The sequence below is a fragment of the Henckelia pumila genome, chromosome 2, assembly GCF_033568475.1.
Source record: "Henckelia pumila isolate YLH828 chromosome 2, ASM3356847v2, whole genome shotgun sequence".
Lineage (NCBI taxonomy): Eukaryota > Viridiplantae > Streptophyta > Magnoliopsida > Lamiales > Gesneriaceae > Henckelia > Henckelia pumila.
Genome location: NC_133121.1, coordinates 132,657,569 through 132,680,677, shown reverse-complemented (window position 1 = coordinate 132,680,677; position 23,109 = coordinate 132,657,569). Strand labels below are relative to the sequence as shown.

At 36.1% G+C, this 23,109-nt stretch overlaps 4 protein-coding genes and 3 non-coding genes across 10 annotated transcripts; 6 read left to right on the top strand and 1 right to left on the bottom strand.

Moving 5' to 3' along the window:
• Positions 1–991: 991 nt before the first annotated feature.
• On the top strand, positions 992–6,747 carry LOC140882562 (uncharacterized). Of its 4 annotated transcripts, XM_073288634.1 has the most exons (11): positions 992–1,155; positions 1,249–1,348; positions 1,795–2,037; positions 2,358–2,592; positions 2,845–3,014; positions 3,400–3,542; positions 3,653–3,830; positions 3,918–4,497; positions 4,848–4,960; positions 5,514–5,754; positions 6,297–6,747. In XM_073288634.1, the coding sequence occupies exons 3-11, from the start codon at positions 1,847–1,849 to the stop codon at positions 6,522–6,524; spliced, it is 2,079 nt and encodes a 692-aa protein (XP_073144735.1). In that variant the 5' UTR covers positions 992–1,155; positions 1,249–1,348; positions 1,795–1,846; the 3' UTR covers positions 6,525–6,747. The 4 variants fall into 4 exon arrangements, with proteins under 4 accessions (XP_073144735.1, XP_073144734.1, XP_073144736.1 ...); XM_073288633.1 differs by lacking the exon at positions 1,249–1,348; XM_073288635.1 differs by having other exon boundaries at positions 1,138–1,250.
• An 818-nt stretch (positions 6,748–7,565) lies between these two features.
• Positions 7,566–10,831, top strand: LOC140881097 (uncharacterized). The gene is made up of 6 exons (XM_073286123.1): positions 7,566–7,868; positions 8,291–8,433; positions 8,606–8,749; positions 9,323–9,508; positions 9,592–9,716; positions 10,606–10,831. The coding sequence occupies exons 1-6, from the start codon at positions 7,664–7,666 to the stop codon at positions 10,829–10,831; spliced, it is 1,029 nt and encodes a 342-aa protein (XP_073142224.1). The 5' UTR covers positions 7,566–7,663.
• Positions 10,760–13,767, top strand: LOC140881098 (protein MIZU-KUSSEI 1-like). Its single transcript, XM_073286124.1, has 3 exons — positions 10,760–10,885; positions 12,675–13,084; positions 13,321–13,767. Exons 2-3 carry the CDS (start codon positions 12,679–12,681, stop codon positions 13,674–13,676), a joined length of 762 nt encoding a protein of 253 aa, XP_073142225.1. The 5' UTR covers positions 10,760–10,885; positions 12,675–12,678; the 3' UTR covers positions 13,677–13,767.
• A 1,097-nt stretch (positions 13,768–14,864) lies between these two features.
• LOC140885651 (U5 spliceosomal RNA) lies at positions 14,865–14,984 on the top strand. The gene has a single exon (XR_012151072.1). It is a non-coding gene; the product is annotated as a U5 spliceosomal RNA (small nuclear RNA).
• A 1,416-nt stretch (positions 14,985–16,400) lies between these two features.
• Positions 16,401–16,561, top strand: LOC140885640 (U1 spliceosomal RNA). The gene has a single exon (XR_012151058.1). It is a non-coding gene; the product is annotated as a U1 spliceosomal RNA (small nuclear RNA).
• Positions 16,562–17,468: 907 nt separating this feature from the next.
• Positions 17,469–17,587, top strand: LOC140885653 (U5 spliceosomal RNA). Its single transcript, XR_012151074.1, has one exon. It is a non-coding gene; the product is annotated as a U5 spliceosomal RNA (small nuclear RNA).
• A 695-nt stretch (positions 17,588–18,282) lies between these two features.
• LOC140884977 (kinesin-like protein KIN-8A) lies at positions 18,283–22,836 on the bottom strand. Its single transcript, XM_073291887.1, has 7 exons — positions 21,971–22,836; positions 20,560–20,833; positions 20,222–20,272; positions 20,015–20,107; positions 19,567–19,932; positions 18,557–19,237; positions 18,283–18,418 (listed from the first exon to the last, which is right to left on the bottom strand). The coding sequence occupies exons 1-7, from the start codon at positions 22,672–22,674 to the stop codon at positions 18,377–18,379; spliced, it is 2,211 nt and encodes a 736-aa protein (XP_073147988.1). The 5' UTR covers positions 22,675–22,836; the 3' UTR covers positions 18,283–18,376.
• Positions 22,837–23,109: the final 273 nt, after the last annotated feature.

The following is a 23,109-nucleotide window of genomic DNA, read 5'->3' as shown; positions in this document are numbered from 1 at the left end:
TTTCACTGTTTTCGTTGCTGCTTGACCCTGGATTGGAAGTCGTAGGCATCGAACTTGTTGGACCAGCAGAGTCTTTCGTGAAATAATCTGCAAAAGCTTCCTCAGCATCTCTCCTATTGTTAAACCCTTGGTAACAAGCCCCGGGATATCCACAAACTTCAGCGTTTGTGTCGCACCATTTATTGTATATACCAGGATTTCGTCCAACGAAAACCACGTAGTACTTTCGCTGCATTGTTAAAAATATGCATCAGAGATCGACGTAGACAAAACAACATATTCAAAATCAATTAAACCAAAATAAAAACATTTTAAACGAGTATGAAAAAAGATCTACATTTGACTACACTTTAGACATTAGAGAAAATTCAATGTTTATTCAATTAAATTTTAAACGAGTTGGGAAAATTACCATTGGTCGGGAGTGGCAATTTACAGGCACCCGAAGCTTTCCTCTGGTATCACCCATGAATTCGCCGAGCAAGATTGTCGATTTACAGGAACCCGAAGCCACGAGCACAAATCCCTTGAGCATGCAAGATTTTAAAAAAAATATACAAAATCAGTCGTGTGCTCCCAAAAATAATCTATGTCTTTGTGTATACATTACATTTGCGATCCACTCATCGTTTTTGTTGTCTCCCCTGGATCTGGAGAAGAACAAGTGAATGGGAAACCCTACACCTGTATTCAAGAATTTTCGAAGACACGGAAAAATCTCGCTTGTAAATTTGAGATGGTTTAAGGGTATATTTGTAAAATTATGTATGTGAGTAAAGTCTATCCCAAATTGTAAAAAATGAACCAAACAACTATGTTATTGGATGGTGGTATTATATGTCCTCTCATATTTTTTTATTTATCCATTCTTCTTAATAATCCCATCACTTGTACCAAACGCACCCTAAAATATATACAGATTGGATTAGATTGCATACGAAAGTCTTGCAACAATAAATATAATTAATCATATTTATATTTCTGTTTTCTCTCGAGATGGAATCAAGCTTTAGCTCCACTACTTCGAGTCTTCGAGTCTTCCAGACAAGAGGGCCCGCTGGGTGTCACCAGACTGCATCTGTCAATCTCGATCGAATCCCTGTTCTCATCCCAGTAAATCATAGCTTGGGTCGCTCTACATGATCCCAACTGCCGGTGGGTATTTGCGTTGGCTCTCTTACAATCGTCTCATATCTGGCTCTAGTTTTTGATTATCCATGAATTTGTTTCGGGGGATTCGAATTACAGAGGTGAACTTCAGTCTCATGTGAATTCATGAAAATTTCCCCTCTTCATGGTTTTTCATCGGATTTCATAGTTTAACTCCACCGAGTACCGACCAATACCCGTGAGTTCTTGTTTATTTGCGTGATTAGATAAGTACTGCTCCACTGTGATTTCACTGTCTCTTTTGTTGATATTTCTAACTAATATCACTGAGTTCTGGATATTCCCCGTGGGTTTTTTAATCAGTGTTTTATGTGCTAAGAAAGTTGAAAACTTGCTGCAAGGTATGCTGCACCTACTGTTGGTTTTCATGGGATGATGTCGTGTTGGTTATCTGAACTTGATTTCTCACGTTTGCGATGGCAATCCCGGTCACATATTTTAGATTAAAACTCGTGTTACTCTGGATATTAGACGAATAATACTTGTTTACAGCGGACACATGGAAATGAAATATGCTTGGAATTATATGAACATAGACAAGACAATCGTTTGCATTTTAATCAATGCCATTTATCTAAACAAATAAGTTATAGTTAATGAGATTGCAAAGTGATTTTGAAACAGGATATTTGGACTTCCATACCTGTGTGTGGTACCTGAAAACAGATAGGTGGAAATGGCTATGGTGAGCAAAACTCGAAATATGCTGGAGGGTCTGGTGAAAGAAGGGTCATTCAAGTGGTTGTCTAGAACACGAAGCCTATTTGATGAAGAGGTCGAAGAGCTGAGAAGATCTACGTCGGCAGGGAATGATTGGCTACCAGAGCTCTCTCCACCTGCAAATGTTGTGGTTCACAGATGCTCAAAGTTAGTTTGTTGCCGAAATCTTCGCTTTGTTGTTTTTTGGATTTTCTTTTCTTACGCTAATCTAGATAAGGCCAAATCATCTATGAAAATTAATCGAAGCGAAATGTATGAGATAGAAAATTATCTCTCACGCGCAGTTCAGAAACAAATGGCTATAGAGTGGGGCTATGTTTGTGAAGCAGCACACCAGTAATTAAGAATGAACTGAATGCTTATCGTGAAATTATTTTATATATCGAAGATACGAGAACATCGCAACATTCGTTTGTTTGCAACCTGGATTATCCTTGAGCTAACTTTTTTGACATGATATCTTACAGAATCCTTGGCCTTTCTACATGCCAACTTCGAGAAAACTTTGATGGAGAGGCTTCTGATTTTCTTAAGCATCATGCCAATTTTGCGCGGAACCTTTTGGAATATTGTTGCTTCCTGGCTCTTTCTCGTTCTGTTCGAGTAATCAATTATCTAGATGACAAGAACTTTCGCCGGCTTATATTTGACATGATGATATCCTGGGAATTTCCTGCAGCTTCCAGCCAACCGTTTCCAAGTGTACGATTTCAAGTTACATAAGCAGAACAAATTTAAGCAGTATGCTGATTACTGTTAGAGTTATTGTGTGGTTTTATTCAACTATCGTTATCATGTCTGACCAGTTGTAACATGTTAAAATGCCATAAAACTGTTTCTACGATGAGAACTGAAATCAAAATTGTGCTCCCTACATCGTAGATCATGGTCTGGAGATTGAATCTCTCTGCTTGTAACTGGTGTGTCTTTGTTGAAGTCTTGTGTTTGTTTCAGTTGGATGATGATGCCACAGTTGGAATAGAGGCTTTTTGTCGAATCGCTCCTGCAGTTCCCCTTGTTGGTAATGTGATTGTCGCTGATAAGATATTCGAGGTGCTTTCAGATTCAACGAGCCGCCGGCTTCATTTCTCTATCTATGACAAGTACCTCATTCGATTGGAAAGGTACTACCTGCCGCTGCCTTCTTGTTTCAGAAATGGTTGTTTAATGGGAAAGCTTCTTCAACTTTGATGTCATCCTTCTTGTTATGCATGCGCACTGCATTGGACTTAATTAAGAATAAAATAAATACTCATAATGCCAAATATGTTGTGATAGGTTTTCAAATATAAGTCGCGGTGATAGGTTTTCCACCTTTCAGTTAGTTAACAGGATATGAGAAACTCTACATATACAACTTCAGTTAATTCATGGTTTTGTTGTGAATCACAAATGATTGACAGGATAGTGTCCTTGTTCAACTTCATTTTTTTTACCATCAATGATGCCCTGTTACAGCTTTAGCTCATACGTTAGGCTCCTAATCATTTACTTCATCTTATTTAATAGGGTAATACGAAAATTTCAGTCTCAATCTGAATCATCTCTCCTATCATCCCAACGATTAGGAAGAGGAGAAAAAGTTCTGGAAGTTGATGGAACAGCCGCTAGCCAACCAGTTATTGAACATGTAGGTGTATCTGCATGGCCAGGCAAGTATTGAAATGCAGTATGGAATTGAGTTGATTCCTGGGAACTGGGAATATGGACACAGCGCTTTATTTTTTTCTGAAAAGACGGGAAAACATATTTGTGATTGCAGGTCGTTTAACTCTGACAGACCATGCGCTATACTTCGAAGATTTTCAGGTTGTTTCTTATGACAAAGCTAAGATGTATGATCTAGCAGATGACTTACAGCAAATCATCAGACCTGAGCTCTCTGGGCCATGGGGTACCAGGCTTTTTGACACCGCAGTCTTTTACAAATCAAATTCTTTGTAAGCCTTGGTGAATTACAAAATACTTTAACAAGCTAAGTAGCTCAGTATTTTTGGAAGCTGATTTTTTTGGGACTTATAATGTAGATCAGAACCGGTTGTTATGGAGTTTCCAGAGCTTAAAGGTCATACCCGCCGTGACTATTGGTTAGCTGTTATTCGTGAAGTTCTATATGCCCATAAATTCATTCGCAAGTTTAAGCTTGGTGGTCTTGGGAGAGATGAAGCGCTACTTAAAGCAGTTTTTGGTATTCTGCGAGTACAAGCCCTTAAAGAAATAAGTTCCGCCATCCCTATTTGCTGTGAGGCTCTTCTTATGTTCAATGTTTGTGACAAGCTGCCCTGTGGGGATCTGATTCTAGAAAGTGTTGCAAACATGTTGACCATAAAAGAGATAGACCGGAGAAGTGCTACAAAATCCATAAATGGGATGTATTCAATTTCAGGTTTAGCACTTGCTTCTAACTTGGGCTTTGCTTATGGGACAAGTTCTTGCAATGCTAATGAGGCTGCCCTGGTCGTTGGTGAAATTGCTGTTGGAGAGATAACACCTTTAGAGAAAGCAGTTAAAGAAGCTAGAAGCAGCTATGAAAACGTAATTCTTGCACAAGCCACAGTTGATGGAGTTAAAGTTGATGGTATTGACACTAACTTGGCAGTGATGAAGGTATTAACATTGTTTTGTCTAACAGATTTTCATGCACTTAAATTTAGGATATGAAGCAGCTGATTTTTTGGTGCTTTTGTATTGGATATATATTAGACATTAAATATGGTGTTTTGAAGTGATATCACTGAATCCCTTGTATTTTAATTTCTATAAATGGCTTTGATGTGTAAACTGATGATCACTAACGCAGCGGTCAGAACAAAAAAAGGGTTTTGAGGTGTAAATCATTCTATTATTTCTCCCATCTTGTTGTTCTAAAACTTACTAGCTTTTACTTGTTTTTAAAAAAGAAAAAACTTACCAGCCTTTTAAGTTGTGTAGTTCTCAGGATGTGCATGTTAATGCAGGAATTGCTTTCTCCCATGGCAGACATTTGGAATTGGGTTCTTCTTCTGCTCTACTGGGAACACCCGTGGAAATCCCTTGCATTCTGCTTGGTTTCCACTTATATTTTGTGCAGGTGAGTACCTAGTTTAGCTGATTTCATTCATCCTGCGAGTTTGTTGTATCTAGACTTCCATTTATGTCATCCTACTCATGATGAAAAGAACAAGTGCACAAGACATTTGTAGCCTGTGTTCTGGATTATGAAGAATGACATTGTTCATCAATTGAAGTCATAAATAATTTAGTTGGATGCTGAAAGAAAAAAATAATGCAATCTATATCCCAGGTCAATGTAAAACTAATTTTACCCTTTTCTTTAACCAGAAATCTCACTAAGATACAAACATGTACTCTGGAAAAGTAAGATATCTTATTCGTATTTAGATGAAACAATTTGGATTGGATTGGATTGGAGTCCAATTTCTTTTTCTTGCGGATGAATGACTGTAAATGTCTACTCACTAGCATTACTAGTTCTACCATCCAAGCAGTAATCAAGAAGTAAATAATGTGAAAGTAATCCCAATTTTACTAATTGTGCACGCATTTGGAGACATGATGCAAGTGGATGGAATTCTGAGGAAAACAATTGTCTATTGAGTGACTTAATATTACCTTTTTTGCAGAGGCTGGTTGGGACATGTGCTTGCTTCATTACTTTTATTTTTGGCGATCTTCATGTTGCTTAACCGTTATGTTCAAGGAGGGCATGTTGATGAACTGAAAGTAATGGCACCTCCTGCCATGAACACAATGGAACAGCTTTTAGCAGTTCAAAATGCAGTTTCCCAAGCTGAAAATCTTATCCAGGAAGGAAACATACTTCTTCTCAAATACCGCGCCTTGCTACTATCGCTTTTCCCGCAGGTATCATTTGAAGTTTTTTTCCATCCTTGCAATATTCTCTTCATAGTTCTGTAATCGAGAAACATAATTTTGTGGGCCATGAAAGGCTAATACTGCCGCTTTCCATTTCGTCTCACCCATTTAATTTTAGCAAAGTAGAGAACTTATTGGCATGTACATTTATTGAGAATCACTCTTCAATGTTTTCAACTCTGAGTACGCCAATCCCCCGCCATGAACTACTTGAACCACTTTTGTTTTTTTTAAGAACTTTTGAGTGTGTCAGTTCCTGATGTATAGGAACATGCTTCCTCAAATTCTTTGTATCCTCAAGTACATTATTGATGTAGAACTAGAATTGTGAAAAGGAAAAGCATCGTTGATCTTCGCAGCTGCCACTTCTTCTCTAGTTCTTGTCAACGATTGTTTTTTCTTGGTTCTTGAAACTCTTAGAAGAATGGGCATCGTTTTTCAGAAAACAAGTCAGTCCCATATTCTGTTGTCATCTAATTTATTTGAGAGGAGTTTGCATTCATTTACCATGTGCATCTTCTTCTACTCAGGCTACAGAGAGATGTGCCGGAGCGCTTTTGGTCATAGGTTTGGTTCTGGCTTTTGTGCCTGTTAAATATATTGTTCTAGTGGCTTTTCTGGAAACATTTACCAGATATTCACCCATTAGAAGAGCCAACACTGAAAAGTGGCAAAGACGATTTCGAGATTGGTGGTTTAGCATACCAGCGGCTCCCGTCGCCCTCGAAAGATATAATGACGATAAAAAGAAAAGGTGAACAACATCATGTTCCATTGTATATAGCTCTGTGGTTTCATGAAAATACCCCGAGTATGTTACATGTAAGATCATCTTTAGTTTCTCTTTGCTTTCATTTCATGTAAATGAATGTTTTATCTTTTCACCCTCTTGTGCCAATGCTTTTCCCTCCCATATGTAAAAAATTCACTGCACTTAGTTTTTTATTTCTTCTTTTTTATGCCGTACAGAAAAGTTTGAATAAGAAAGTGGTTTTGCATGAAGGATATTTATTACCGACCGGAAACTACAAATTGTGTACTAACATAAATCAAATATTAAAAATAGAATAATACAGAATAGAACTTTATTAAATATTAAATGGGATATTAAAATACAACGAACTATTCACTGAAAGTAAAATCCATTTTAAAAATATTTTTTTTACCTCAAAAATAGTTTCATATTTTGTATTTTATTTCATTATCACATCCAAGGCAAGAACAATATTCTAAAAAGTGATAGACGGTAGGCAGTAGGTGGGCAGTCATTCACCTCTTAGCGCATAGATGCTTAGGCGGTCGTGTAGGCGGTTTTTTTCATTAACATAAATATTTAATTATTCTTGTTTATCTTAATATTTTTTTAATAATTTTTTTTTATCGAATTCAAACTCAAAATACATTATATATTTTTTTCGTCTCATTCGATACAAATTGATAGCAAAATAGGTCAAATAATTTTTTTTTTTTAAAAAAATAAATTTTAACAAAATAAAAAAATATATATTAATCTAGACGGATTTCGAGCCGCCTAGAAAGTCACTTAATGTAATAACATCCAAAAATTTCATCTGTTTAAAAATCGGGTGATAAATCATCTAGCATCTAGACGTTACCTAAGCGATGTTAGATGTCGTCTTTTAGAACATTGGTCAGAGTAACCCCATAAAATTAAGGTGTCATGACTCATGGGTTTAGCTAGAAAAGCGCGTTTGTGGTGACACGCGATTTATTCCTTTTTTCAAGAATAAAAAGCGCACCACGTTTTTAAGACAACGATTTTCAACAGTCGCCAACTTGGCAAACTGAAGTGAGGGAGCTCAAGTTCATTGAGACGTTGGAATTCCAAAAAAAAAAAGTAGAATTTGGTTGTGAATCTGTCTACGTTATCGGAGAGATGGGTTGCTCTCTCTCGGGTTTGAACGTCTTGCAAGACGTCGTTTACGGCGGAGGAGATGTGTGGATCAATGAGAACCGTTTCAGGATTGTGAGGAAGCTGGGCGAAGGTGGATTCGCCTATGTTTTCCTTGTCAAGGAGGTTCCCTCTGATCCTTCCGCTCCCGGAATTTCCAGCAAGATCAAAGATCCTTCTCACATATCTGGTACTGATCCGTCATTTGCTCTGTTTTCCTAATTATTGTTCTCTTGATTTTTCGCGGGTATGACTATTATTTTGCTCGCTGTTAATGAGGATCCGTGGATTTGGAATTGCTTGTATTTGTGAGAAGGATCTCTGCACACTTCGAATTTCCTGTTGCAATTGGTGTTTTGATCTCGATTTCCGTGTTTTATGTGAAGGGGAGGCAATTCTTCATTTTCGTAGATTATTTATAATGGGGATAAGATACAATTTGAAACAAGTGATTCGAATCAGGTCTAGTTGTTACTGTTGATTAGAATTTCGTTTTGATTTTATTTGAATCACAAGTCAACATGAATGTTTCAAGGAAACAATGGTCGGTTTGAGCTAAACAGGACAATATAGTAATTTCCTGACTGGTTCTCTGAGTTATTTAACGTGCAGATGATGGAACATATGCTGTGAAGAAAGCTCTCATTCAAAACAATGATCAGCTGGAGTTGGTGAGGGAGGAAATACGTGTTTCATCGCGGTTTAGCCACCCCAATCTGCTTCCTCTTCTTGATCATGCAATTATTGCAGTCAAGGTAGTTGCTGTTCATGAGCTGCTTACCGGGTTCTTAAGGCTACAGCTGCTTGGCACAGATTTGAAATACCTCATTAGAACATTTCAATATTTCATCTATTGCTTTCCATCTACTGAGTTTGTCAACCTCTTTAGGTTTGTCGTTTATCAATAAGCTTTTGTTTAATTTGCAGGCTTCACAAGATCAATCCTGGAAAAATGAAGCATACCTGTTGTTTCCCGTTCATTTAGATGGAACATTGTTGGACAACGCCAAAACTATGCAAGCTAAGAAGGAGTTCTTTTCAACCTCAGATGTGCTTCAAATATTTCGCCAGGTAGATAAGGATAATATCTCCTGCCTACCAAATTTGTACAAATTGGCATTGCCTTGTATAATACACGAGTTCAGTCAGTGGCGGAGCCACACTTAGTGCCACAAAAATTTTTCAAAAAATTATATATATTAATTTTGAAGGATTTTGGAATAATTTGATAATAGCCCGGGTAGTTTATTCCAAAATATTGAAGGATTCAAGGGATAAAAATTGTAGCCTGGGTAGAATGAAATTTCTGGCTCCGCCATTGAGTTCAGTGCTGTCCTTACCATATTATTGGTCTTCATCTCATTATTCTCCTTCTTAAAATGTGGTGCAATTTGTTAGCATAAACTGCTATTTGAATTCAAGTACTTAAAAGGTTTGGTCGTGAACAAACTCTTAGTATACCATACAGTGATATAGCTCTGTGTGTGAAATGCATTTGTATCATGTCCCAAGATTAGTTATGTTAGCACGCATTAGGAGGATAATAATGGCACCGGTAAATGGCTTGTAACTCAGTACTATAGCTGTTTCAACCTATGTTTACCTTGAGAATAAAAAAACTACTAAGTGAGCATTCATCTTCAGCTTTGTTCAGGACTTGAGCATATGCACAGTTTTGATCCTCCATATGCCCATAATGATGTCAAACCTGGAAATGTCCTTGTGACATACAGGAAAGGACTGCCACCTTTAGCAATATTGATGGACTTTGGAAGTACACGTCCTGCAAGGAAGCAAATTAGATCTCGTTCTGAAGCGCTACAACTGCAGGTTCTTATAAAAGTTCTATCTGGTCTCTGTTGTTGTCTGTGTTTTGTATTATCTGGGCTTGATTTCTGTATGCTGCTGTTAAGGAATGGGCATCTGAGCACTGTTCAGCTCCTTTTAGAGCTCCTGAATTATGGGATTGCCCAAGCCATGCTGACATTGATGAGAGAACTGATATTTGGTCATTAGGCTGCACTTTGTTTGCAATCATGTAAGGCCCGTTTTCATCATGTCTTGGAGCCTTTGCATCTTACATCTTATTCTCGAAAAAAGATCTTATATTGCCTTCTTCTGGTAATTTTATGCTGATGCTTGTTGAGAGACCATTATTAATTGATATTATTGCCATGACTACGAAGATCACAACATGGGTGGGGTCTGTTACTGGGTGATGGACACGGAAGTGAGCGTAATGTTGCCAAAATAAAAGGCTGGTGTTAGTTCTGGTCTCTTTTGTCTTGCTTTCCTCGTTTACATGGAATCAATATGACCTGTGGCATACTGCTGAGGAACCGTTGGTGATGTTTGTAACTGTATGACAGTTGGGGGATGACGAAGGTTGTCACTGGGTGGAAATGTAGTGTTTTAGGTGGCAAAATTGGGATAGATGTTATTTATTGCTGGTTGTGTGGCAAGATTAACTTTAAGTTGAATAATGGCAATTAATTAGCATCGGCTGAGCAAATTGGTTTCCTGAGACCAGTCCTATATTTGAATAACATTGTGATATCTTTTTTTTTTTTGGGTCGAAAAACTTGATATTGACCTAGGCTGTGGTTCACTGGTTTACAGTCTTACTTACATACTCTGAAGTGGAGAAATATGTGGGACGGGACACACTCACCTTTCAAACACCTCTCAAGTATCCCACAACAATTTGATTGTGGTGCAGCCGGGCATGAGAGAGTTCGGGGGATTTAGGTGCACCTGCCAAGTTTGAGGGGATGGTTTGGGCTGAAAATTTGGCATGAATGTATTTATTGGCCCTATAGTTTACCAAGATATTTGTTTGTGTCACACTACTTGGTCGTTCATGTGGTGTCTGCGAGTCCATTCCTCTGTTAAACCTATCTCCATGTATAAATGAATGTATTTTGTAGGTACGGTGTCTCCCCATTTGAGTATGCACTGGGGGAATCCGGAGGAAGCTTGCAGTTGGCGATAGTAAACGCGCAAATAAAGTGGCCAACTGGACCTAATCATGCATATCCAGAGGCACTTCACCAGTTTGTAACATGGATGTTGCAGCCCCAGGCTGCCGTTCGACCTTGCATTGGTGATATCATAATTCATGTTGATAAGTTGATCTCAAAATTTTCTGAATGAACTGGTGCAACTGGAGTATTGCCGGATTTATTATTCATCAGGCGGGATAATAAGGTATGGTAAAATTTTTTTCTTTTCAATTTTATGTTTTTAATGTTTTTGTGTTGCGAAGAAGTTTTGGCCCGTTTATTTATGTTACAACTACGTCTTTATCAAGAAGGTTACATATATATATTTAGCAATATTCAAACTTCTAGGTTTTAACTTCAATCAAATATGGCCTTATGTCCAATTTGGATATGGAGCTATCCCGACCCGGTTACTGAATATTAGTCCGAAAGCGTATTTTCGACGTCTTTTTATTTTATTTTATTTTATTACATAGGGAGAAAATACAAAAGATGGGGAAAAAAATTTCTAATTTGATAATTTGAGAGTTAAAAGCCCTCCATAAAAAAAGCTAGATTTTTTTTATTACTCTAAAAGCTAGATTTAAGTAGTCGCTACTTGTTCAAAATTCAAATTCAGAAGATTGGTTCTCAAAAGCCGTTGTCAATTTCACAAGCTGAAGTTCTTTATTTTTGGCTCAAAGGTCACCACACTCTGCTATATTTGGATGTAATGATTTGATTTAAATATATGGATTTCATAAAATAATATATTTGTTTTGATGATATGATTTTATTTTCTAAAACATCTTTATTTTTTGAAAAAAAATAATAAGAAAGTGAAAAAAGGAAATATGCCACATGTCCTAGTCTACATAAATTACATAGCATTAAATTTGGTATGCAATCCTAGCTAGGATATAAAGCATTATATAAATATAAACTTGTCACAGGCAATAGTCGAATTTCGTTACCATCTCCTTCACATCTTCGTTAACAAATTATTAATTATAACATGTTTTAAAATTTAAAACACAACATATTATTATTATTAATAAAATATATATTATGTAATATCATAATCTTTTCTAATTAATATGCCATCTAGCGAAGAACAAAACATCTTGTTCATAAAGTAAAATTAAATTAGTAAATATTGAAAGTAAAGCCAAGGTTTGCCTTTATCACTCAGTTAAGACTCTTGGTCAATATAAAAATTCACGTGAAATTTTCTCACAAATTAATTTTAGAGAGTGATTTCTTAGTCTATTTGATTGATAAAAAAGTATTATTTTTAAATGAAAAAAATAATATTTACTCTATATATACAACTCATTTGTCGAAAAAATATCAGTGAAATTTTATCATATAATAATCAATTGGCAAAAAAGTGAGCAAAGAATTTACTTTATCTCATTTTGGCTCCCACGAAAGTAACGTAGCACATCATTTGTCTCCTAGATTCTCTTTTCTTTAAAAAAATAAAATAAAAATTATGTGACTGGTCAAAAGACATATCTTACAGAAGTGAATTGTGATCTTATTTTCCCAATCCCGAGATAGTGGGGGCATCTCTTTTTAGCTTTATTTACTCTTTTAATTAATTAATAATAATAATAATTAATTAATAATTAACTAAATGTAAAAGACATAAAATAAATAGTCAGAAAACAAAAAGAACAAATCAGAATTAGTCTCTGATCGGCCTTACCAATTCTAAGGTGCATTTCAGACATTTTTTAACAATATTTTTTGATGTTTTGAAACATATTTCTTCTATTTCGGAAAGTGAAAATAAAAATGCTAATTATAAGTGTAAATAGAATATAGGCATTTGGCAACATCTATACTATTTATATTTGCAATAAGGGAGGCAACCCTTCCAAAGGTGAAAGTGAAAAACTATTTATTATGAATTCATATTACTTTGGAATTTCAATATGTGTGCGTATGTATTATATATATATATATATATAGGACTTGTCATCCTGATTATTAATCTCCACAAAACATAGGATAATGAACAACAAGATCAAAACATCCAACAAGAAGCATTTCCAGTGGACAACAAAGATCAGCAATATCGAAGAGAAAAATGATACAAGTAATGTGTCCTTTTTCCTCCAAGAACCCCAAAAGATCTTGCAACACTCTTCCTCCAAGAAACCGTACGATCAGAACAATTTCACAGAGGCAGAAGCACCAAAATCTTGCCATTCGAGGAGAAAGAAACTAGCCGCAGTCTCTGTTTCCAGGCTGCAAGCCGTGCTGAATTCCTTCATCAGAATTCGATCATCGCAGTTTCAGCGACGGCTAGTTCTTGGAACCCTTTTCGGAAACAAGCGTGGCAATGCGCATCTGGCTTTCCAGAAGGATTCCAAATCCGCCCCGACTTTGTTGGTCGAACTCGCAACACCGATAACAGGTATGTCGTCCATGCATACCCTGTTGTTAGTTTTGCCGGGATAATATGCAAAACGACCTTGGTCATTTATTAAAATATTCCCTTAGTAAAGCTCGAGCTCAACTCGAGTGCAAGTTGTTCAAAATCTTGAACTACACTAGTCAGTGTAGTTCAAAATCTCGTGTATATCCATAATCACTTATTTTTAGAGAGTTTATAAAAACTGACTAAAAAAAATTCTTGGATTTTTTTGATAGGTTTGGTCCGAGAGATGGGGCCGGGGCTGGTTCGCATTGCCTTCGAGTGTGACAACAGAGGCCGGACGAGTCAGGCTAGTCTCTTAGACGAGCCGGCGTGGAGGACTTATTGCAATGGGAACAAGCTCGGGTTCGCGACGAGGGTGGAATGTGGGGAGAAGGAATGGAAGATACTGAAGGCCGTGGAGCCGATATCTATGGGAGCTGGTGTTATAAGGAAAGAAAAAGAAGAAGTGATATATATGAGGGCTAAATTCGAAAGAGTTGTGGGAACTGCAAATTCTGAGGCATTCTATATGATCAATCCTGATAATAAGGCTGCTCCTGAACTTAGTGTTTACTTTCTCAGAACCTAGTTGATGCTTCTTCTTTTTTAAGCTAGATGTATTAATTTCACTTACATGAACTAATTCATGCTTACTGATCTTCTCATGTCTTTTCATGTGATGACTAATGTGTTCTGATTCTCGTATAATTAAGAGCATAAGAACAAGCCGAAATTATCGAAACTACTACAATTTTCTTCTGTTTTTATCGGATTTTTTCATCGAATTCCATGAAAATAACTCTTCGAGGCCTCGGCGGATGCCATCGATTTTTCGCAGTCAAGAGATACACTTTGAACCCATCGATATCTGTTATTATAAGCCAAATTAAGTTCTGTTTTGGCAAACAGAGGTGGAAGGAATAGTTGGAGTGTTTGTCTGATATCCGAAATCCCACATCGAACGTGGAATTGGATGGAAACATTACTGATGGTAATATAAATCGAAGGAGAATCCTCGGCCAAGTTAAGTTCTGTTTTTTGTCAAATTTTTTCGCTTGTGAAAGACTTGTCAGAAGTCGACTGAAGAACCTTGTCAAATTCATTCACGGGCCCGTAATCATTAGTTAAAATTCAAAAACCAATTTCGAATGGAAAGCTTATAAAACATTGTACTATAAATTGCAATTTTTATTCCATAAAAAAATTATGTAAAAAATTAATTTTTTTGTATTTATTAGTTTCCGATTAAAAATCAAAATCGGATATACGGAAATAATTTTATCTGGATATATATTTTCAGATGATTTTTGTGAATTAAAATTCATTTTCAATTTTTTGGTGATTGTGTTTAGGATTTAATTAATTTTAAACTTTATATTATTATATTAAAAATTTAGTAACAAAAATTATCTAAAACAGATATTTAAGATATTTTAAAAAATATTTTTTTTTGTTATTGATATAAATAATTATTAAAACCAAATAAATGGAGCTGAAATAACGGAACCGGATAGAAAATCAAATCGAACTGGATTTTTGAGGTGTTTATTAGTTGCTTGGCTTTAGTTTTGGGTATTTTATTTTATTTTTTTCGATTTTCGATTTTAAAAATATATTATTCCACAGTCCACGCCACTACCTTTTTTTCTTCACCGAGCCAGCCAAGGGTTGGGAATTTTGAACAGAATGGGAAACTATGATCCCACATCAGAAGATCATATTCTAAGATGGTGCCTCTGCCGCATAAATGATCACGGAAGCTACGTTAAAAGTATTGCAGCTGTGCAATGAGCTCAAAGCGAACTATTCTTTCGCCTTTTACTAAAGAATACCGTGTGCTCGTTGCAATTAAAGCAGCATACATTATTTTTTGGAGGGTTTTTCTTAATAGAAAACCCATCATAACAGTTAAATTTTCTCTAATCCGTGAACAATTAATATCTGTCAATTTATATTTTTAGCTCTTATAATATGATATGATACAATCTTTTAATATATTTTATGTTATTTAAAAAGTATGCATGTAAATCTGAATGATTTTAGTAAACCTTGATGATGTAATGGCCGATAAGGGCATTATTTTTTTTATTTTTATTTTTCCTTTTTAACTTTTTTTTTGCATGTGTACTTAAAAATACGATGGGCTTGATTAGCGCGAGCCGATAACACTTTATTGCAACAAATTTCAGGAACACCATAAAAGAAAATTTTAGCATCAACAATCTGCTATATAAAAAAAAAAAAAACCCAAGGCCTCTAGTGTTTTGGGGACTAATAAAAACTGTTAGCTCTTCTTTCTCACATGAATGAACACTGTTAGTTAAAGCACATAAAAAGGATAGTTCAGAACATAATAAAATAATTCAATTGTTGTCTTTAGCACCATTTAGCCTCTACATGACATATATAAACATCTGAAATGTCCCACTCAGCAAAAACTTTATCACTGTGCAAGCAAAGGATATGCCACCCAATGCAGCAAACCCCGTTGTTTGATGCAGTCTGTCTTTAACGCTTCAATGTTCGGTCATTTGACGAGAAAAACCAGGCTAAAAATTTGTCATGGATCACATGAGGCACCAGAAAAAAACGATAGACGTAGTTCAAGATTTGAGGATGAAAAAAAAAGTGCTCTTAGATCCATGACAAATCCATTCAAGACGTAGTTTATGATAGATGTATTAATTTCATTTACATGAACTAATTCGTGCTCACTGATCTTCTGACATCTTTTCATGTAATGTGTTCTGATTCCCGTAAAAAGAGCTTAAGAACAAGCCGAAATTAGGTACGCAAAATGTGCGTCTTAGATTCCATATGTTATATATGCAGTAGTAAATCTCCTTTAAATTCTTGTTTGATCACAGTAAATAGCTTAGATGCAAGTGTCAAAAAGTGTGTGTATGCTTTCTAGCATTAGCAACAAAATGCACAAATCACACATGAATACCACTTAGATATGATACATATCAAGAAACTAGAATTAAAATTACTTCAATTTTCATCGGCTTTTTTTTAATCGATTTGTCCATCGAAATCTATGAAAATAACTCTTCGAAGGCCTCGGCCGACGCCATCTATTCGCCGTCAAGAGATAGATGTTGAACCCATCAATATGACAATATCTGTCATATAAGCCTAATAGCCAGTCCGTGACGGGTCTTGTGTGACCAATTAAGTTCTGTTTTGGCAAAATAGGAGTGGAAGGAATGGTTGGAGTGTTTGTTTGATATCCGTAATCCCACATTGAACGTGGAATTGGATGGAAACATTACTGATGGTAATATAAATTGAAGGAAAATGCTGAAGCTCCATACTTACCTGGACGGGGTTGATGGGTGATCAAGAAGGCCCATGGCCTAGGACAGTGATCTCCATTGCACTTAGGAGGGGCACTTGCCTAAGGTCGATCCAAGTGGTCGAGCCTACGTCATAATTTGTGATAGAGGGGGCCTGCGTTCGCGCGGCCCCTGCCAATTTTAGTTTTAAATTTTAAATAAATTAAATAAAATTGTCAAATTTTGTTCATGGGGCAGTTCTAGATTTAAAGAACTTGGCCAAATTGGTTTCCTAAAATTTGTCTAATTAATCATTGATGAATTATATATAGTTGCAAAAACGTTGAAATGAAAAAAAGTTGAAATTCAAATGGAAAACTTAATAATCGAATTTCAGAAATAAATGTTTTTTTGTTATTTTCAGTTTCAGATTGAATGTCAATCGAAAAAAAACGGAAATAATTTTACCTGGATATATATATATTGAGATGAATTTCTTTGAATTAAAAATCATTTTAATTTTTTTTGGTGATTGTATTTTATTTAATTCATTTTAAACTATATCAAAAAATTCAGTAACAAAAAATTATTTAAAAAAGTAATTTAAGATATTTTAAAAAATGTTTTTATTATCGATATAAATAATTATTAAAACCAAATAAACAAAACTGAAATAATCGAATCTCTTTGATAAGAATATCAAATCGAACTGAGAAAAACATTTCGGATATCAAACAATATATTTCTAAACTCAAAAGCCAAAAAAACAACAAAATGAATTAACCGAAGCAAACCAACTAATAAAACACCATCTTTTACCAAATAAACCAATATGGCCCCCATAGAATTGTGTGACATATTTGTTTAATATTAATTTATTATTATATATCAAGTTCTACGAACATTTCTTTATTTAATGAAACGCGATTATACGGGCATTAATGATGGGTCACCACCTCTTTTTTTCCTTCACCGAGCCAAGGGTTGGGAACTTTGAACCGATGGAAAACTAGGATCCCACATCGTATGATCAATGTTCTAAGCTTGGCACCTCTGCGGCTCTGCCGCATAAATAAGCACTGAAGCAACATGAAATGCTATGCAGCTGCGCAATGAACACAAAGCGAACTATTCTTTCGCCTTTTACTAAAGAATACCGTGTGTTCGTTGCAATTCAAGCAGCATACATTATTTTTTGGAAGGGTTCTTTTTTTAGAAGACCCTAACATATCAGTTTAATATTTCTGACAAACATTACTATCTGGCGATTTTTATATGTTTCTAATAATCTGACAACAATTACTATCTTGCACTTTGTATTTTTAGGTATTTTGTGTTAATAATTAGAAAGTATGAATATAATTCTGGGCAAACACTTGTATGCAACCGTTGCATGGGTCATATTCGTGTGACGGGTCTCTTATATGGGTTATCCATTAAAAAGTATTACATTTTATGTCAAAAGTATTACTTATTATTATAAATATGGATAGGGTTGACCCGTCTCACGAATGAGACCGTTGCACAGGAGTGTTACTCATAATTCTGAATGATTTTAGTAAACCTTGATGGGGTGTATAAAGTACTGTCTCATGTACTTTACGTAATAAACAATAAGAGACTTCTTAACTAGAAAATAAGTTTTTATTTTTTTTCCCTTTCTAACTTTTCTTTTTTACAAGTACTAAAAAATTCGATGGGCTTGAATCTTGATACAGGATTAGGGCATTATGCAGCGGGCCGGTAAAGCTTAATTGCAACAAATTTCAGGAACACCATAAAACAATTTGCTATATAAAAAAACATCAAAACAAAACAAACCAAGGATAAAAAGGATCATTTAGAACAGAATAAAATAATTCAAATGATGTCTTTAGCATCATTTAGCCTCTACATGACATATATAACATCTGAAATGTCCCACTCGGCGAATACTTTGTCACGGTGCAAGCAAAGAATGTGCCACCCAATGCAGCAAACCCCGTTGTCTGTTGTCTGATGTAGTCTGTCTTTAACGCTTCAATGTTTCGGTCATTTGGCGAGAAAAACCAGGCTAAAAAGTTGTCATGGATCACATGAGGAACCAGAAAAAAACGAAAGACATAGTTTAACACTTAAAAATCTATTCAAGATTTGAGGATGAAAAAAAAGAGCAATGACTTGAGGAATGAAATTCTTGATCATGGAGTACCTGTAGAAGCATAGAAGGGGGTGCAACACCAGCAACATAATGGCTTCGAGTCTTTCGTCCAGTTAATGTAGCGACAGAAGGGCTATTAGCTGCAGTTATGTCCCAAAAGGTTCGTTTTTTAGCAGTCGGCGCAGGAGACAGGAAGCGATGAGAAGGGCATTTAGAGTCGCCCTTATTTGGTTCCTTCGGGTTCAATCTTGATCGGGTGATGACCCTTGCCACCCCTTCGCCACCACCTACTCGGCTTAGTGCTTCAACCTTTTGTGAAAGCTCGTTAATATAACCATCCTTCTGTTTTATTTGCAATGCATGATCCTTCTTCATCCTCTCTATTTCTGCCTCCAACGCCTTAACAGTTTTTGAAAGGTCTCTGACAGATTCAGTCCCGACCTTTTTCTTTGATTCAGGTGTGAAGCAGTTTCTTTCCAAGAAAAATGATCTTGGTTTTCGTTTTTCGTTTGGCTGACACGAGGATGGAACCGGGGATATGAGAGAAGAGACCGTGGAAGGGGTGGGTGAGGAATTTAAGGCCAAGTTTTGTGCTTGGATAGTTAGCAACTTTTGTTGTTGACGAGCCAACTCCAGTCGCAATTCTCTGTTTTCTTTCTGTAACTCAAGTAACAACTTGGCTTGATCTGTTTCGAAATCTGGTATTTGCATGTCCTCATTTACTTCAGATGCCTGCAACCAAATAACAAATTAGCTATTGTAAGTGTTTTGAAAAGTGGCTTTACTTGGTGCTAGGTGTTGTGGCTGGAGAAATTCGTGTAGACATTAAATTGATGAAGAATCAAGACAGAAGGAAAAGGGACAAAAATGAAAGAATCGGAGGAGAAGAAAAATAGGAATCACAAGCTCACATATAAATTTATAATAATGCAAACACAGTTTATGAATTTGAAGAGAGTATATTATTTTCCTTCTTGTCTTTTTTCTTTTTCCTTTTTATTTTAATAGGGGGAGGGGGGATTTGTAAAGCACATGCGAGAAGCTTAATGTTGTATGCTGACCTTTAAACGGATCTCTTTGGCTCGATCCGCCCAGTGAAGTGTGTTTTGTGTTTCCCCAAATGAAAAGCTACTTGGACCAATATTTGCAATCATCACTGTATTACAAGATCCACCCAGGGAGTCCTTCAACAGTTGAGTGAGCTTCGAATTACGATATGGGATGTGTTTTTTACCCTCGACCAGAGCATTAATGCAACTGCTTAAGGCAAGAAGTGATTTATTAATATTGGCACCCTCGAGAGATCTAAGAGTTCTCTGATCAGTAGCAAGAGCTCTCTCTGAACCTGCTAGATCAATAAGTGAAAGCTTTCCTATTCGGTTGACAACATTGTTTAGAGCATCTTTTGTTCGATATTCAACAATGACCTGAAGTTGTATAGCATATAAAAGCAATATTAATAAGCAATTTTTATTATCAAACTCTGCAAAAGGTAAGGATCAGAATCACCTGCAGAATTGCATGTGATCTGGAAGAAGTTTCATTTGCACGAGTTGGTTCTGTTGTACGATTTAAATTCCCTTGCTGAAGTAATGCCATTACCTGTATTTGTTATTTTTTTTAGGAAATAAAAAGTTCAATACGAATTCCATGATTTTTTTGGTGAACAGAAGCCTTTAGTTGATAACGAATCAAGTGAAATGAGAACATGATTACTTCATCAGTGGAAAATGCCCTGTATTGAGTAAGACCTGCTGCCACAATACCCTGAAAAATTTTGCACTATAGTTGGTCAATAAGGAAATTTGATAGTAATATGATTTTTACATACATTTAAGGATAATGATGTATTTTTGGCCACTATACTTTTATAACTGATTCCCATTTCCCACCTGTAACCAGAATCCTGTTCCGGATACACTTTCCATTGTTTGTAAACAATGACCAATATCTAGAAGCAGAGAGTCCATTGGAGCCAGAATATGAATATGGGAAGGAATTAACTATCATGGCAAGTATAAAGAAGTAATTTTTCATATTTTCAAAAATCGTACCTGCTTATCTTCTCTGAGAACTAGAGGCCTTCCGGGGGACAGTAAATCCCTTACAGTTTCATTATAGACCTCGAGGTAAGATAGATTGACTTCATGATTCCCATCAAAACTCCTTTGTCTTATTTTGTTGAAGAGATCCTTAATAGCTAAAACCATCACCCCTGGATTCTCAACCGTACCAAGCATTGTATAAGTCTTTCCTGCTCCTGTGGCACCATAACAGAAGACCGAGCCGTTTCTTCCCTGCAAAACAGCTTCAACGAGTTCTTCTGTTCTGAAAAATTAACATTATACTAAGGTAAAACATTTTTGTCCATGGAATGCCTATAATGAAAACAAATATCCAAGACCAGGAATTATAATAGCAAACAATCATTTGATTCAATGTAGGTATCCATCTAGGAGATAAATGATGAGTGGCAAACATTAAGTCTAGGATCAAAGAGCCATTAACATGAAGCCGTTATGAGGAAGAGGACACCACGCCCCTGGAGATCGGAGCTACATTGTAGTTACCAAAAAGCATTTCAAACTTGCATGATTTCTTCGGTTCTTCTGGTCATACAACTAAAGGAAATTCTTTACATAACATAAGCAAACAATAGTACACCAGGATTATCATAGGAGGCTGAGATCGCTAATTAACCAAAAGTCTCTCAATAACCAATTAAAAGTGAAAGTAACCTCGGAGTATTCTCATGCCATCTGACCGAAGAAATGAGTTTTTCGGACAGATTAGAGTTGGAAGCGATTAGAAGAAAAATGTGTAGGATTCTCATTCAGTAAAAAGGAACAAAAAAATTGATGCAATTCATAATTAAATAAAGTCCGTGTTTAACTGGAATCATATGCATTTCTTATTTTCCCCTAATAAAACAAATAACAATGTTCCTAAAATTTCCAACAAGTTCATGAAACAAACACAAGGACTCCAAGTCACCATTCTTGTAAAGTCATGTTTCATGAAGACAAAGATGGACCAGAATCCAGATGTGCTTTATAATTGGAGAAAACCAATGAATATCAAGAGGAGGAATAGGAACAGGAAAATTGATTGTTAATAATGCATATCAAGAATTTAATAAAGTCCGTGTTTAAGCTCAAAATGGAAACATTTATTTCCTTGAAAAAATCACAATAATATCACAAAACATCATAAAAGGCCATTCTCTTATGTCCCTGTTAGGGAAAAAAAAATTGATTAGCAGCTACTCTGCATTTAATTCAGTTTCTGACAAACAATAGCACCAAAATAAATGAAATCAAGCAGCTTCTGACCATGATAATTAACTGTAGTTCATTTCGAAACACGAACAAGGATACTTGAAACTAATTTTGCTTTCTCACGGCATCTTATGAAAAGATAATGAAATGGATTATAGAAGAGATTATCTTTTTTATAAGAACTCACGTTGTACAGTAAACTTCCTGTTGGTTAGTAGACTCTGGAAAGGCAGCATCAAATGTGAAGTGTCGTCCACGGACTCTGTTTAGCCTAAGATAGTCATTCTCATTCGAGAATTCCGTCAAATAAACATCTCTCTTATTCACAATTCTCACACAACACTTTGATCCAGCTTCCTTTTCCTTCTTCGCCATAGGCCTCAACCTCACAAACACAAGAATTCGGCTCGCCCCGGCTCTCGTTTTCTCAGCAAGATTCCCAATTTCTTGGGCATTTTCCTTCTTAGCTTCTCTTAACTCCACATTAGGCCCCATCGAGAGTTTCCTCACCACTGCACTCGACCTTTTTGCCTCCTTAAAATCATCAATAGCTGAGCGTGGCGGCAACTTCAACGGTAAATGAGCACTAAATGCGTGCTCCCTCATCACATTTCCCGAATTGGGCTTCACAATTTTGTTCTCTTTCTCATCTCTCTTGGAAGAACCGATGAGGTCGACACTCGGGTGCGTAAAAAAACGAGGCTCGTTGCGGCCCCGTTTCTGCTGCTCGTACAAAAGCGTCAACGCTTTCATCTTTTCTTTGAGGCCATGGTGCGGGTTTATAACCATCTTCTGGGCTTCTTCTTTCTTGGGTTCTCTGCTTTCTTTCCCTTTATTCCGATCATTCTGTGATTGGCTGCCCGAATTCTGTGATCTTGTCGACACGGGCATCCTACACAGAGGGCTTTCTTGATTAACGCTATCTCGGAAAATGAGATAAATTCGATGCAAAGTGAAAAATTTCACAGCTGGGAAATCAGTGAAGGGGTTGAAGTCTTGACAGAGAATCAAGATTTGCTTTGGGGTTTTGGGATTCGAATTATGAACCGTAGATGTGAAAGAGATTGACGGTTAGGAAAGGAGATGTTTTTGAACTCCACTGTGATGATACTTGTAACGGTCGAAAAGTATGAGCTGGGTTGGGCCATCAAACATCATTGGCCCAGCAATAAATCCGAATATCAGTCTTCTCGGCCCAGCTCTGCTAAATTTATTTAAAAATCCAATAGGCAATAACAAGTAACAAGTAAAAAAAAATAAAATTTGATTTTAATTAATAATTCGATCTTTTTAAAATGTGAGATAAGACATAACATCATTTGGATT

Coding starts and splice junctions, on each gene's coding strand:
- LOC140882562 (XM_073288633.1), top strand. CDS start 1,847: ATGGCTATGGTGAGCAAAACTCGAAATATGCTGGAGGGTCTGGTGAAA. Junction 3,543..3,652: donor AGGTGTATCTGCATGGCCAG/GCAAGTATTGAA, acceptor TTGTGATTGCAG/GTCGTTTAACTCTGACAGAC. Junction 4,498..4,847: donor CTAACTTGGCAGTGATGAAG/GTATTAACATTG, acceptor ATGTTAATGCAG/GAATTGCTTTCTCCCATGGC.
- LOC140881097 (XM_073286123.1), top strand. CDS start 7,664: ATGGGTTGCTCTCTCTCGGGTTTGAACGTCTTGCAAGACGTCGTTTAC. Junction 8,750..9,322: donor TGCTTCAAATATTTCGCCAG/GTAGATAAGGAT, acceptor ATTCATCTTCAG/CTTTGTTCAGGACTTGAGCA. Junction 9,717..10,605: donor TGCACTTTGTTTGCAATCAT/GTAAGGCCCGTT, acceptor TGTATTTTGTAG/GTACGGTGTCTCCCCATTTG.
- LOC140881098 (XM_073286124.1), top strand. CDS start 12,679: ATGAACAACAAGATCAAAACATCCAACAAGAAGCATTTCCAGTGGACA. Junction 13,085..13,320: donor ACTCGCAACACCGATAACAG/GTATGTCGTCCA, acceptor TTTTTTTGATAG/GTTTGGTCCGAGAGATGGGG.
- LOC140884977 (XM_073291887.1), bottom strand. CDS start 22,674: ATGCCCGTGTCGACAAGATCACAGAATTCGGGCAGCCAATCACAGAAT. Junction 20,273..20,559: donor TTCTCAGAGAAGATAAGCAG/GTACGATTTTTG, acceptor AAAATTTTTCAG/GGTATTGTGGCAGCAGGTCT. Junction 18,419..18,556: donor CCCCTTCTATGCTTCTACAG/GTACTCCATGAT, acceptor ACAACTTTTTAG/CCTGGTTTTTCTCGCCAAAT.